This window comes from Schistocerca piceifrons, chromosome 4 (genome assembly GCF_021461385.2).
Source record: "Schistocerca piceifrons isolate TAMUIC-IGC-003096 chromosome 4, iqSchPice1.1, whole genome shotgun sequence".
NCBI classification, from domain to species: domain Eukaryota; kingdom Metazoa; phylum Arthropoda; class Insecta; order Orthoptera; family Acrididae; genus Schistocerca; species Schistocerca piceifrons.
The window spans coordinates 145,846,608-145,862,315 of NC_060141.1; the positions used below are offsets into that span (position 1 = coordinate 145,846,608).

Sequence of the window (15,708 nt, forward strand, 5' to 3'; positions counted from 1 at the left end):
TAGACTATTTTTCGGGTTGAAATGTCACTTATTTCTGATACTGTTCTAATGGTAAATAAAGCAGCATTTAATTTGTGAACAAGATCCTGGACATGGGCTTACCACAACAGCTTACTATCTATCCGAACGCCTAGGAACTTGAACTGTTCCGTCTCGCTTATAATATGCCCATCCTGTCTGATCAAAATATCGGTTCTTATTGAATTGTGAGTTAGAAACTGTAAAAACTGAGTCTTACTGTGATTTAGCATCAAATTATTTTCCACAAGCCACGAACTTATTTCATGAACTACATTATTTGTTACTGTTTCAATATAATACACAAGATCCTTCACTATCAAGCTGGTGTCATCAGCAAACAGAAATATTTTTGATTCACCTGTAATACTAGAAGGCATATCATTTATATAAATAAGAAACAGCAGTGGCCCCAGCACCGACCCTTGGGGAACGTCCCACTTAACAGTACCCCATTGGGACTGAACATCACTACCACTCTCAATATTGCGGAGAATTACCTTCTGCTTTCTGTTCTTAAAGTAAGAGGCGAACCAATTGTAAGCTACTCCCCTTACTCCATAATGGTCCAACTTCTGCAGTAATATTTTGTGGTCAACACAGTCAAAAGCCTTCGTTAAATCAAAGAAAACACCTACCGTTTGCAACCTTTTATTTAATCCGTCCAAAACCTCACAGAGAAAAGAGAATATAGCATTTTCAGTTGTTAAACCATTTCTAAAACCAAACTGAACATTTGACAGCAAATTATGTGAATTTAAATGCTCCAGTAACCTTGTATATACAACCTTCTCAATAACTTTAGCAAACACCGATGGCATAGAAATAGGTCTAAAATTGTCGACATTATCAATGTCTCCCTTTTTATAAAGTGGCTTCACTACCGAGAACTTTAATCGGTCAGGAAACCGACCACTCCTAAAGGAAAAGTTACAGATATGGCTAAGTACTGGGCTAACATACATAGAACAATACTTCAGTAATCTGCTAGATACCCCGTCATATCCATGAGAGTTCTTGGTCTAGTGATTTAATTATTAACTCAATCTCCCTCTTGTCAGTATCATGGAGGAGCATTTCAGGTAACAGTCTTGGAACACTTTTTTCTAAGAGCGCTATATGATTCCCTGTTGGGACTAGGTTACCATTTAGTTCACCTGCTATATTCAGAAAGTGATTATTAAATACTGTACATATATGCGACTTATCAGTAACACGGATATTCCCACTACGCACTGATTCTATATCCTTGACCTGTCTCTGCAGACCAGCCACTTCCTTTACGACTGACCATATGGTTTTAATTTTATCCTGAGACTTAGCTATTCTATCTGCATACCACATACTTTTTGCCTTCCTAATAACATTTTTAAGCACCTTACAATACTGCTTGTAATGGGCTGCTGCATTTAGATTTTGACTGTTTCTAACGTTTTGATATAATTGCCACTTTGTTCTACAAGATATTCTTATCCCTCTAGTCAGCCACCCAGGCTGCCTGTTTGTGCTAGTATCCTGTTTTGAACATTCTAACGGAAAGCAACTTTCAAAGAGCATGAGAAAAATTTGAGAAAAGCATTATATTTATCGTCTACTGTATCAGCGCTATAAACATCTTGCCACTCTTGTTCCTTGATAAGGTTTACAAAGGTCTCTACAGCAACTGGATCAGCTTTCCTAAACAGCTGATGACTATATTTAACACGTGTTGCAGCACAAAAATCTTTTAGAGTTAAAATTTGTGCATCATGATCTGAAAGGCCATTCACCCTTTCACCTTTATTTCAAACTGGAGGTATTCACCCACTTCTGCTCAGCTGTATCTACTACTTAATACCTGGTGCTTTCAGTAGCTGCCTTGAGTTGCGCACACCTTGAGCAGAACAACCATTTTAACAGCCTTGATGCTGCATCAGCAGTGGTAAACCTATTTTTTTTATGTTTGATGGAATGACAATAAAAGTACAGTTGTGATGGTAAAGAAAAGAATGTAGTTCTCAGACACTTCCACTTCTATAATAAATATTAATTACTACTGAATTTCTTTTAATGTACTCATAAATGAAATTAGTTTCTGGGCATGACTCAGAATTCTTGTATTTGGTCTTGCTTCATAGTCAGATTTCTCACAAGGCAGATAAAACCCTTCCTTGATTACTCTGGTGTGCTGTAACAGTCACTGCATACTCCCTGTGAGCAATAGGTGCGTTTTCTGGTAATGTAATACACAAACCATGTAGCTTTCATATTTGTGGTCCATTAAGGAGGTGAATGTGGTAGTCAGTCAACAGTGTACCGAGCCAGGTATGGAGAGCCATGTAGCAATTTGTGTGTTTGTCCAATATTGTTGGAGTATTATTGCAAATGATGGTACATATATGTTCTCCTTTGTAAGACCAGCTCAGAAATGCTTATTCCCTTATGTTAGATGGCCATTTGCATCCTGCAATAACACGTTCAGTAACAAGCGGCTGTCTTCAAATGCAGCAGTATCGTATTTTACACTGTTAATGTGCTTGAGGAAAACTGTGCAGTTGAAGTTAAATAAATGACAATGCAGCACTATATTATCATTGTTTGAATATGTATACATACATGTTGATAACACACACTCTCTCTCTCTCTCTCTCTCTCTCTCTCTCTCTCTCTCTCTCTCTCTCTCTCTCTCTCTTCCCCCCCCCCTCCCTCTCCCTCCCCCCCTCTCCCTCCCTCCCTCCCTCTCTGTGGTTTTGTGTGTGTGTGTGTGTGTGGGGGAGGGGGGGGGGGCATATGCACATGATGTTAATACTTTTACATTAGAGTCACCATGTCTGTGCAGTATAGTATTATTCTCACTTGCTGTATTTGATTATTCTTTTAACTTTTTTACTTTTCATGTAATATAATTTTGTGATGTTACAGTTGTCCTTTGAAATGAACAGTAAATAAATAAATAATTTATGTGACACACATATTTTCACTTGTTTCTAATATAGACTCTAATACTTTTTCACAGTTCTCAACAGACTTGAACAAGATTTTTGTTAATATCAACAAAAACATACCAGTGCAATTTCGACTGATTCCTTACAGTTCGGGCCTGTACATACGTGCTCTCGCAGTGTATGTAAGCTCCAGTGATCAGCAGGAGCCAGTGATAAGATGCATAACTCACGTAGCAGAAGATGAAAAGGATGGAAAGGGTAATAAATATTACAAGCAGCTTCTTAATACTAGTGTAACTAGTAAGCTATTTATAACCCTTTTTCACGAGTGAGGTTCGCGTTTTAGTGTTGGTGATTTTTACTTCTGTACAGTATGGTTGAAATTATTTGTTAGTGGACATATAACATCTTGGAAATGCGTCTCTGTAGTCGGAGCTTGCAGCACTATGTGCGAGCTGCCTGGCAGTATGCCGTTTGGCACACTGAAAATGAACATTCTTTTACAGCAGAAATGTTGGGTGCTTATCTCGCAGGTAGCATGCTCACAGTTTGACTGAGCCTTAATCGATGGGCAGCTGAATGCTGTTGTGCTAACATGGGAGCAGCGTGTAATAGAATACAGCATCCAAGTAATTTTAATTAGTCTGTCGACCCAAACCACTTAAAAAATGGATTAACTGACCAGTTGCTCTGACGGGCAACACTCGTTAGGGAACGGCCACCAGGCGGCGATAGCATCACACCCTCACCTGTACACCGATGACTAGATGGCACATTATTCGCTGAAATATGGGCAACCTTGGCAGAGTACAAGCAGCCCCCAGTCGCCTTCCATTGTCTGGCATCTGTGACAGCTGTTTCTGAGGTAGCATCACTAGTGAATAGAGTCACCATATCTGTGAGTAAAGCATTTGTGGAAAGAGCAGAAGAACAAATCTTGAACTAAATATGTTCAGATTTCCTGCAAAGATGAAGAAAGGTTATGGAAGTGGAATTTGAATTCAAGTGATTGAATGTATTAGTTATGTGTAAAAACTAGTAATGAACCCTAAGCACTGGATCCTGTCTAAATTTTATCAGACTTAGATGTTGATATAATGTGGCATCCACGCTTCTTGCACAGGAACAATATGTTCTCATTGTTAAATGAAATCATTGCTGACATTTGACTGTTAGTACATTTTGGCTTTAAAGCAATTTTCAAGTACAATAGAAAAACTGAAACCAATAAATTGTATGGAGTACAAAGAGAAATGTAAGGAACATTACTTTATTTCTATCAGTCCAGTTGAAAATGGCTCTACATCTAAAACTGTGAAAGTGAAATAAAGAAATAACAAAAACTTATAGAGTGACTTGGCAGCAATAATATAATTTAAAAAGTACATAATGACTGAGGTCTCCAACCATGAAAAAATAATCAGATGATAGTAGTCTGGACAGAGCGGTCAGCAATAGTGGTCATGTGTGTGAGAAGTGTGCCTTCTTGTGTGTGTGTGTGTGTGTGTGTGTGTGTGTGTGTGTGTGTGTGTGTGTGTGTGTGTGTTTTCCTTTCTTTTCTGAAGAAGACTTCGGCCAAAAGCACAGTGTGTAAAGTCTTTCCTTTGTGCCTGTCTGCAACTCAATGTGTCATCTTTGCTGTGAGTAGCAGTCTGACTTTTCCATAACACTGATCATCATATGATAACATTTTGTCATTGTATAGCCTGCTGTATACTAAAACAGAAGCAAAAACGAGTGAATGAATGTAAAGCATTGCTTACGTCGCAACGAATGGAAGAAAATGCAAACGACATTCACGGACAGTTCACCTGTGTTCACTACCATTCATTGTTACCTGTGAACAAGCATTCACACTGGATGCAAGGGAGCAGAACAGGAAAGGAGGAGCATAACTTGCCTACTCTACGAACACTGTTTATTTGTTTTTGATTGTTTCTTGCATTAATCATCCCCACATAGATTTCACTTGATAACAACACTAGTTATAGTTAAAACATAAATATTTGCTATTGAGATAGAATTATTTTGTGTACTATTTTTGACAAAGCAAGCAATAGGTAGTAGGTTGATGAGTAAGCAGTATTTCAGTTTGTACGTATGCATGAAATGCGTGGAGGTATTGCACTTAACACTGAATTGCAGCTCCAGCTTTCTTTAGCATTATTTCAAAACTTTGCACAAATGTCAGTTGATGGCTCCTTTTTGGTGGCTCCTTGAGAGGAAAAACAAAAGCAAAACATTAATTACCAGTGATCAGCATAAGCAGTTCGGATGGAAAATAGCAGATGAATACTCTGTGTTGAAGCAGAAAAGAAGTGAGTTTCCCTGGATGCTTTGCTATAAGTCTAACAAACAGCTGAACACCAGCAAATGCATACCGAAAATGACTGAATGTTGTTTGCTCGCTCTCACCCACTGTTTACACCAGAGACAATTCTCATTTCCTGGTGTTCACTCCAATGTAAAACTGGCTTCAGTGAGCAATTTGTTAGTGCTCTCTGACATTCTTTTCTGTTACTTGGTACCTGTTCCACAAGCATCTACATGGCAGTGAATGGAAGAGAACATGCCAGAACAAGCATTGCATTCTGCAAACTTGCAAATATTGGTATTACGTGTTCACTATTAAAGTGTTTCGTGCTGTGAAATGGCTAAGCACTAAATGGAAAACATTAGACACACTACCCAGCTACCATTTACACATGATGGTATGCAACTTGTGCTGATTTTTGTTTGCTCAGTGCTAATCTGGCTTAAAATATCCTTGCAGTAGAGGACACATCCCAGGATTTAAAGACTGAAATGTAATGCAGAATGGTCTTTTGAATGTGATCAGGGAACTGCTGATCAAAGTGTGCTCAAACATTTGCAGGTTACTCCTAAAAGATCTTATTTTGCTGTAAATGGTTGAAGAATGCATGCTGTTTATGATGCCCCATGTTTATTGAAAAGAAGTTGGAACAATCTACTTATGGCAACTCCGCTTTCAACAATGCTGTTGTTTCACATGGAGATCTCAGAAAAACGTACAGCATTGATAAAAAGAACATAAAAGGCAGAATGTTGTTAAAAATCACTGATACTCACATGTAACCAGAGTCATACCAGAAAATGAATGTGAAAATGGCATTTCAGTTCCTCAGCCACACTGTTGATCCAGCTGTCAGAACTTTTATAGAAACTGAACAATTGCAGAGGTAGCCGGCCGCGGTGGTCGAGCTGTTCTAGGCGCTTCAGTCTGGAACCGTGCGACTGCTATGGTCGCAGGTTCGAATCCTGCCTCGGGCATGGATGTGTGTGATGTCCTTAGGTTAGTTAGGTTTAAGTAGTTCTGAGTCCTAGGGGACCTCAGATGTTAAGTCCCATAGTGCTGTGAGAGCCATTTGAATTGCAGAGTTATACAGCAGAGAACACAACTAGTTTTATAAAGCTTAAGAACAATTTGTTATATGTTTTGAATAGCAGCCTTTTCCTCCAATCCATATAGGCATGCATTATCAGATCTCACAGCATGGAGGACGATGATTGTGTAAACTTTGTGACACACAAATCCAACAGTTTATCAGAAAGGTGTTACTGCAATACAGTCTGCTTTCAAACAAATATTCACAAGAAACATTTATAAGTATTACTTTCCATCAATTTCATTTATTTATTCTGCATATAATTGTGAGAATTGTCCCTACAGTAGAAATAAACTTTGTAGAATTACGGGAGCCAATCAGAGTTCAGCAATTGAAAACTTGGGAAGAATTCCTCTCGAGAAACTAAGGCTGAGCTTCAGCTACAGCTAGCAATGGGACGAACACATTTGGCACAGGGTGAACTTCTGCTAATAGATAACAAAGCTCACAACACTTTACTGAAGAAAACAACATTGTCACCAATTCTGTGGCACAGACAGGTCAACCAGCATTGAGCATTGCCTGCGATATCTGTTTTCCATCGGAAAAACTATTTGCATGGTAGCTTGTTCTTCCATAAGGATGGGCAATCAGTCACAATGTAAATACATGTGCCTGTCAGTTCCATAGTGGTCACATTTTCTACTTTCAGTAGTTGAAAATGTTATTTCCTCCCCTTTATGCAGAAATGTCTGTGTTTCAGTGACAGTGTTAATGTGTAAGTTTCTTATACCTGATTATTTCTTCTTTACTAAATTGCATCAAAAACTAATATGCTTCTAATTTTGCGGTACACATTGCAAGAGAGCCGATTTTGTTTGAGCTCCTAATAGGCCAGGAATTTTTTAGTTTCATACCATCTTCAGTCACAATATTCTCTCTCTCTCTCTCTCTCTCTCTTTCTCTCTCTCTCTCTCTCTCTCTCTCTCTCTCTCTCTCCCAATGAGTTTAAAGCTAGATCTCCAGTCCACCATTTCCTCACCTCATACAACAGTTGCAGTCATTTCTACACAGTAGGCTATTTCATATCATTTGTTTTCACAAACGAATATCAATCTTATAATATTGCTTCCTAAATTACTCCAATGTATAAATTGTACACTTATCAATAAAAGTAGAAAATTGTGATGAATAATGCTAATAAGCGTGCCAAACCATGCAGTATATGCAACAATGGAAAATTAATTTCTAAAAATTTTCAATTACGACTGCTTTGAATTATTCATCTGTTTATGTAAACAATAATGTAATCTCCTTTGCTGAATGGTGTGGCTGAATGTAGTGAAATGCACTCTTCAAAATAACGACTGTTTATTACGAGGACCGAACTTCTGAGAATAATGTCTACAGAACTTGAGAACAGCAATTTCGTGAGGACCAGGGAAGATTAATGATGACACAGGCCCACGAGGCTGGGAACTCATAGGCAGCAGTTGCTGTGACGACACCGTCCTATGAGGCTGGGACCAAGTAGACAGTCAACTGGTGAAAAAGAAAATGCTGTACTGGCAGGATCCCATGAGACGATGATCTTCTGGGCAGTCACAACAAATACTGTAAAGTAGTGCCCTCAGAGCAGCTGGTGGAAACACAGTGGTGGCCGTGGCTCATGGCGAGGGCTGCACCTTGGCAGGGAGCAGGAGTGGCAGCAGTAGATGGGGTCCGTAGCGGAGACTTGAGGCAGCTGTTTGTTGATCGCTCAGAGCTCAGGATATAATTCATCCTCAAGGGGCAGAGTGTCGACCTAAGTACGTGCCTGTGGGAGGATACATGTGCAGTATCACATGATCAAGTGAACGTAAATTACTGCCTGCGACTGCAGCATTGTGTGCTGTCACTTTCGTGCCACTTAGTAGCGAGCTTGGTACTCCTGAACATTGTGGCAGCTGCTGCTGTCTTGACTATACACAGTACCTTGCCTCTCCTGCTTACAAACAACCTCCTGGGTGAGGCAGGGGGTGTACCTGGCCTGCCAAACATACACATAAATGTGGGGGGGGGCAGCCCTGTATACACCTCAAATTAATATGTGTTTTTGAATAATGGAGAACAGTCATAAACATGTTATATTGTGGGAATGAAAGTGCAAATGTGGAAGTTTCTTGCCAATGCAGAATATTAACATTTCGTGACCAAATGAAGGTAGCTATTAAAAATACTTTATTTTGTTATCTCGTCTAGGACATTTTTCGTAAAAAGCTAATGCTATGTCATTCATTTATCACTATATGATAAACAGAAACAGATATAGTGCCCCCCCCCCCCCCTCCTCTACCCCACAGAAAAAGAAAATAAAATAACATCAGTATAACTCTTGAAAATGGAGTTGTAGTTCCAAAAATACATTAGACTAAAACACGAAAATAAAAAAAGTAACTGAAGACTGCATATTGTTGACAAACATATTCCTAATCTAGAAACTAAAGTTACAGAGAGCCCTTGACAAAAATCTGATAAAACGGTGCATCTTGTGTTGATTACTACTACAAGTTGTGAGCTGTTCCTAATTAAACATCTACTTAATAATATGTAGCCTTCCCTTTTGTCCTGATAACGGTATTGATGTACTGTGGAATGGACCCTATGAGAAACCAAACATGTTGGAGTGTCATCTGATCTGTGACCATGTGACTACCACTGACACCTAGCAAAGGTCAGTTGGATTAGTGTCAAAGAAGTGATTGTCTTGCTCAGTGGTATCCCAAATGTGCTTGGTAGGACTGAGGTCAGATGACCTCAGATAATTCTCACAGAATTTGGAAGCAATGAAGTGGCACATTGTCTCACCAAAAGGTGGAGTGCTGTTGGCGAATGAACAGATACGCAGGAAGTTCCCGTATAATTCACTATTTAGGACGGTGTCAAACACTTAAGGTGCCCCATGTCATCCCATGTAAATATCCCCTACATGAAAGTATGTCTTTACCCGCGTGTAGTTCAGTGTCTAACTAGTGTCACACTACAAAACTAGGTTCAGTTCTCAGTCACTCCAGTCTGTCACTTGTCAGTACTTTCGCATCTGACAGTGATTTGACTAGTTAAAATGCCAAGTTGCACCATGGTGTGGAGCCCATGCTAAACTTTCAGTTTCCTTATATCTGAGTTGTTAACCAGTTCAAAGGCCGTGCATACCACCTCCATCAGAATCATGCCTAGTAAAACACAGTGGTGCTTAAACCAACCTTTGGATTGAAAACAGCTTTACCTTGCCTTCAATCTGAACGATGCAATGTTGGCATGCAAGATGCATTGCGTTACATGGTTTTTGACATACTTGTACCCTGTCCTTAGCCTTCACTAAAATTTATCACTCCTGGCAGCCTCTTCCTTTAACTTGAGCAAGTTTTTTGGGGAAGTGGCATCTATACCTCACGGCTAGTAGGTTGTTCCAGACAGATGGATGCTCATTACTTTACAACGAGAGTTCAGAGAATCACAGGGACAGTATTAGATCTTCGTAGATTGTTCTCAGGTGAAAAGGCTCTTTCAGAACATGATGAACAGACAGTCAAGGTGTAGTAAACAAAAGATTTAGAGGCAAATCTCTTTGCAATGCAAATATGTCAATCTTGAAGCTCTAACTTGGCAAGATGTCTACATGTGGAAGACCTGAACAACAAATATAATACATTTCAAACCTTTATCACTTTCTTTAAAAGGTTCTTTCAATTAAAAATGCAGGCACTTATGTACTACTAATGAGCAACTGATTTGGATAACTAAGGGCATTAGAATATTGGCAAGTCATAAACACAGTCAAGTCCAAAAGCAGCGTTATCTATGAAATACAACAGTCAGTTTATTACTGACACCTGTGTACAGACAGAACAGAACTGAACTCCTTTGCAGAACTGAACTCCTTGTGGGAAGTGCTATTATTTATACAAACAGAGAATGTTCCTGAATATACAAACATAAGAAATTTTGAGAACCTTCCAGAAGTGATAAATATTCCGCTGTATCCTTTCTTTCAGGAGTGCTAGTTCTGCAAGGTTCGCAGAAGAGTTTCTGTAAAGTTTGAAAGGTAGGAGACGAGATACTGGCAGAAGTAAAGCTGTGAGTACCGGGTGCGAGTCGTGCTTCGATAGCTCAGATGGTAGAGCACTTGCCCACGAAAGGCAAAGGTCCCGAGTTCGAGTCTCGGTCGGGCACACAGTTTTAATCTGCCAGGAAGTTTCATATCGGTGCACACTCTGCTGCAGAGTAAAAATCTCAATCTGGAAACATCCCCCAGGCTGTGGCTAAGCCATGTCTCCGCTGTATCCTTTCTTTCAGGAGTGCTAGTTCTGCAAGGTTCGCAGAAGAGCTTCTGTAAAGTTTGGAAAGTAGGAGACGAGATACTGGCAGAAGTAAAGCTGTGAGTACTGGGCGTGAGTCTTGCTTCGGTAGCTCAGATGGTAGAGCACTTGCCCGCGATAGGCAAAGGTCCCGAGTTCGAGTCTCGGTCGGGCACACAGTTTTAATCTGCCAGGAAGTTTCAGATGCCGTGTTGCTTGAGTTCTATAAGGCATTTGATGCAGTTCCACATTGCTGCCTCATGAGCAAAATATGAATGTACAAAATATCAGACCAACTGAGTGATTGGATTGAAAATTTTTCAGCAAACAGAACAGTGGAGAGAAGTCTTCAGGCATAAAAGTAGTTTTGGCTGTACCCCAATGGAGTGTTATAGGTGCATTACTTTCCACAATATATGTAAATGACATAGTAGACAAATCAGAAGTTCCATAGGGCTTTTCGTAGATGATACTGTTTTATATAGAGAAGTCACAACACTAGAAAATGGTAGCTAAAAGCAGAAAGATCTGCAGAGGATGAACATGTGGTATAGGGAGAGGCGAGAGGCAATTGACCTTCAACATAAATAAATGTAACAAATTGTGTACACATAGACAGAAATACCCCTTATTGTATGATTAAATGTTTGCAGAACAATCACTGGAAGCAGTTACATAATAAAATATCAAGGAGTATGCATACAGAGTGATTTAAATGGAATGACCACATAAAACTAATTGCAGTAAGGACAGAAGCCACACTGAGATTCATTTGAAAAATCCTCAAGTAATGTAATCAGACAATGAGGGAGGCAGCTTAGAAAACCGTTGTTCGTCCAGTATTTGAATATTGCTCGTCAGTCTGAGATCTGTACTAGATAGGACTGATAAGAGGAAATAGAGTAGATCCAAATAAGAGCAGCACATCTTGCTACAGATTCATTTAATAAGCATGAAAGCACCATGGAGATGATGATTTCAACTCCAGTGTGGCAGCTGCTGCAAGAGAGGTGTTCTGCATCACAGTGTGATTTACTCTTAAAGTTCTGAGAGCGTATGTTCCTGGAATAGTCAGTAAATATGTGGTTTCCTCCTGTGTATATCTCACAAAGCGACCACGAAGGTAAAATTAGTGAGACTCGAGCCCACTTGGAGGCTTACCAGCAATCATTGTTCCTGTGACCCATTTTGCAACAGGACAGGAAAGGTGGGGAGTAACAGTGGTACACAAAGTACCCTCCACCACACACTGCAAGATGTTTTGCGAAATGTAGATGCAGGTGTAGGTGGACTGGCACTGCTGCAGGCGGAATTGCTACCAGGAGCCCTGGATAATTGTGGCATTTGCTTCTGTGGGTGCCATTCCTTACAGTGCCTCGCATAGGATTGGTAGACCTCTCATTGATGTCTACACGTGATTCTGTCTTCAGTCTTCATGACTCCAAGATGATTAGATGTGGAAATACCATGAAAATACCTCAGGGCTGCTGGCTGTAGATGAACTGGGATGACGAACAACCATTTCTGGTCCAATAAATCACAGTTCCTCTTATAGAATGTTCTGTTTGTTTGCTGCAGTTCTCCTTTAGTGCAGCGATGACTGGGATTTCATACATGCCACTGTGTTTCGCCAAGGAATTCCTTGAAAGACAGTCGGCATTTTCGTGTTTGCATCCACTATTATATAGCACCACAGTGTATTCCTGAAGCTTCAGGGCCCATTTCACCAGTAGACCTGACACATCCTTAGGCTAGTCAGCCATCATAAAGAATGGTTGTCCATCACAGTAGTGAATGATTTGTCAAACCAATGTGGTCACAACCCTAGGAGGCCTACAGCTCTCTGGAGGATACATGTGTGGCGCACACTGGTCCCCAAGCTATTGCAGCCTTTCTTCTTTTCTGGGCTGCTTCATCTTCCCCTTCCTTCTCCTTCCATGGCCTTATTCCTTTGGCTTTACCCCTTCCTTTCCCTCTCTTGGTGTTGTTCTTTATGTCGTACCAGCTATCCTCCTGCCTTTGCTTCGTCTTGTGGTTTTGGTTGGTTTGCTTTTCCTCCTCCTTTTTGGCTTTTCTTTCCCTGGACCCCCTCAGGGGTTTGACCTTCATCTCTAAATTTGAAATCTGTAGTGTGAGCCAGATGGGGAAGTGTCTTTGGCACTGGTTTCCCTCTGCCCCCAACCCCATGGCCCTTTCATCTCCTTGCTAGGTCACCAGCTTGATAGCCAGTCTGTGTGGTGGGGCTGTTTTGAAACACTTGGCTGAGCCCCCTGACACCACAGGGATCACACAACTGGTACCTGCACTGTGAATGCCTTGTGCACGCCTAGGAATGGTTGCCCATATTTTCGAGAGCTCAGAACTCCTGGCAACAACAGTCCTTCCAAGCAGCTGTTTGTGTGGCTGAGTGGCACTCACAAGGTGAGCCCCTGTTCAGAGTGGGTGGTACCAAGGTGGACATTTGGCACACAAAACATGTTAAACTCTCTAGCCGCTGTCTGTAGCTGCGTCTCTTCATAGAAATAATTCTCAGTTCCTGTTTCTGCCTTGGTGGCCTCACCCTCTTTGACCACCCCCTGGGAGGAGGGCCAGACCTTCCAGCTTGGGGCGAAACCCTTTCCACATTTCCTAGTCTGTACAAGGACTGATAAGGAGACTTTTGGCGCCACCAATCCCATTTTCTTTGTGAAACATATTGAGGACAAGTTCAGTGAAATTGAATTGTTAAGCAAGATGAGATCTGGCTCTCCATATAAAGACAACTTCTCCCAGTCATTTGGCCTCCCTCTGTGCCTGTGATTGTTAAGAGACATCCCTGTGACTGTCACTCCTGCAAGTCACTCAGTTTGACACAGGGTGTAATTTCCATGGGGACCTTCTCCTCCAGTCCATCCGGCATCTCCATAGAGGCTCTAAGGACCATCGTGTAAACACTGACATTTCCATGCTGGTATTTGAGGGAGATACTCTGTCTAAGAAGATCAAGGTAATAGTCTACAGATGCAACATGAAAGCAGACATTTCCCCTCCCATGCGTCGCTTCCGTTGACTCAAGTTTGGACACAGTCCTCGTGATGCAGTGCCACTCCCGTCTGTGGTGACTGTGGCTGCCCTCTTCACTTGGGAGCCCTTGCACCCCACAACTTAACCGTGTAAACTACTGTGGTCTCCATTCTCCCGGCTTGTTAGGGTGTCCAGTGTATATGAAGAAAAAAAGAATTCAGGAAATAAAGATCCTCCACCACATCAGCTACCTTGAGGCTCAGAAGAAATTTGACAGATTTCACCCTGTCGATCTCTCCTTTACCTTTGATGCCATTACTTCTTCCTTTCCTCCCCCTTTCTCCGTACTCTCAGCTTGCCCCCCTTCCCTTTCCCCACCCTCAGTGGCTCCCATCCCTTCCCCTCAAGTAACTGGTCCTCCTCGTCGTCCTCCTCATCTTCCTCCGCCATGGAAGATCTCCTCTTCTCAGGCTCCTGCTAGGGATGGACTCCCTCTCGGAACATCCCTCCCCAGCTTTCTCAGGATAGGAAGTCTGCAACCTTGGGTTGATGAGGGACCACACTCCGAGGGCCCCAAAGCTGCTTGCTCTCTGACTGATGTTGACATCACTGCCACCTATTCCCTTACTGACTACACCACCTCCCTTGCTGACTACACCACCTCCCTTGCTCCGAGGGAGAAGAATAAGAAGAAGCAGCATAAGTCAGAGGATGAGGCTACCCCGGCGACTTTTCGGGGGGGGGGGGGGGGGGGGGCGGCTTCGCCCCCTCCTCCTCATCCCAAACCAGACCCAGTTTTTATGGATGTCACGTCATCCTCGTCGGTGACAACCACTGACCTGGTGACATGACCTCCCATCAGCTTCTGTATGTCTATCCTGGACTCTAGCCACATGATAATCCAGTGGAACTGCAACAGATATTACCATCACCTACCGGAAATTCAACAACTCGTTTCCTCTTATTCTGCATTCTGTCTTGCTCTTCAGGAAACATACTTGCATCCACTCTCCATCTTTTTGTGGTTATCGAGCATTCTGTCAGAACCGTGCCAGCCCAGAGATAGCATTGCTGGCCCTGGCCTGGATCCGCCCACTTGTAGCGGACCTTCTCTCTTCTGTGAGTAACTTTGGAATCGCAGGACCAATGACCTCGCTATTTGGTCCCATAACACCCTTCAGTTAATCAGTCAATCAGTCAATGTGGCCAGAACTTTTTGATGGGCCAAACAGCTGCAAGGCACTCTTTCTCGGTTGTAGAGAAGTTCATCTCAGACTCGGATGGTATTCTGGAAGTGTGTGTTAACTATTCAGCATCTTCCTGAATTTACACTAGAACAGCATCGATACCACTGCCAGCCTCAGTGTGAACTTCTGTCTCTGTGTTCTTGCCATATAGTCCTAGTCCTAGAACTGTAGAAAATCTTAGCATCTTCTTAAGGACAAGAAAAGATATTTCCTGCACCTTGTTCCAGGCAAATTTTATGTCTGCCTGCAGTAGGTCTTGCAAGCGATGTGGCAAGTATTGCTGGTAGTACAAGCATATTCCGGGGAAGCTTAAATCACGAATGTGCCGAGAAATCAGAAAAATCTGTTACTTCTCTAATCTTCATTGGACTGGTGTGGACTCCATTAACTAGGTGCCCCAAGATATTAATTTCTTGCATGACGAAGAGGCACTTTTTCAGGTTTAGGCAAAGGCCTGCAGTCCAAACACACTTCAGCATGTCTTCAGTTGAAACTTCCGGCTGAGAGGCCATGGTCAATGTATAAAATTTTCATCCAACGTTTTGTCTCCATCTGCAGGAGACATCTCCTGAGGTCATCCAGTTGCTGTAGCTGGACGACCTCAGAAGATGTCTCTCGCAGATGGAGACAAAATGCTAGGTGGAAATTTTATACATCGACCACGGTCTCTCAGCCCGGAAGTTTCAACTGAAGACAACACCGGCCATGAAAGCCTACATTGTATGACTACGCTTCAGCATGGTTGTTAGTTTACATGTTCTTCAGATGTGTCTGAAAAATCAGAGATGTTGCCAGATAGCAAAGACACATTGTCCATATAAGGTGCTGAAGT

General features: G+C 41.8%; 1 protein-coding gene across 7 annotated transcripts in view; it reads left to right on the top strand.

Annotated features, from left to right (window-relative positions):
• The window catches only part of LOC124795403 (cellular tumor antigen p53-like), a 145,763-nt gene that overhangs the window by 70,887 nt on the left and 59,168 nt on the right, over window positions 1-15,708 (top strand). For all 7 annotated transcript variants that reach the window (XM_047259423.1, XM_047259420.1, XM_047259418.1 and 4 more), the window contains exon 5: window positions 3,014-3,200. In XM_047259423.1, coding sequence (XP_047115379.1) covers window positions 3,014-3,200 — 187 coding nt within the window. The remainder of the gene's footprint in view (window positions 1-3,013; window positions 3,201-15,708) is intronic.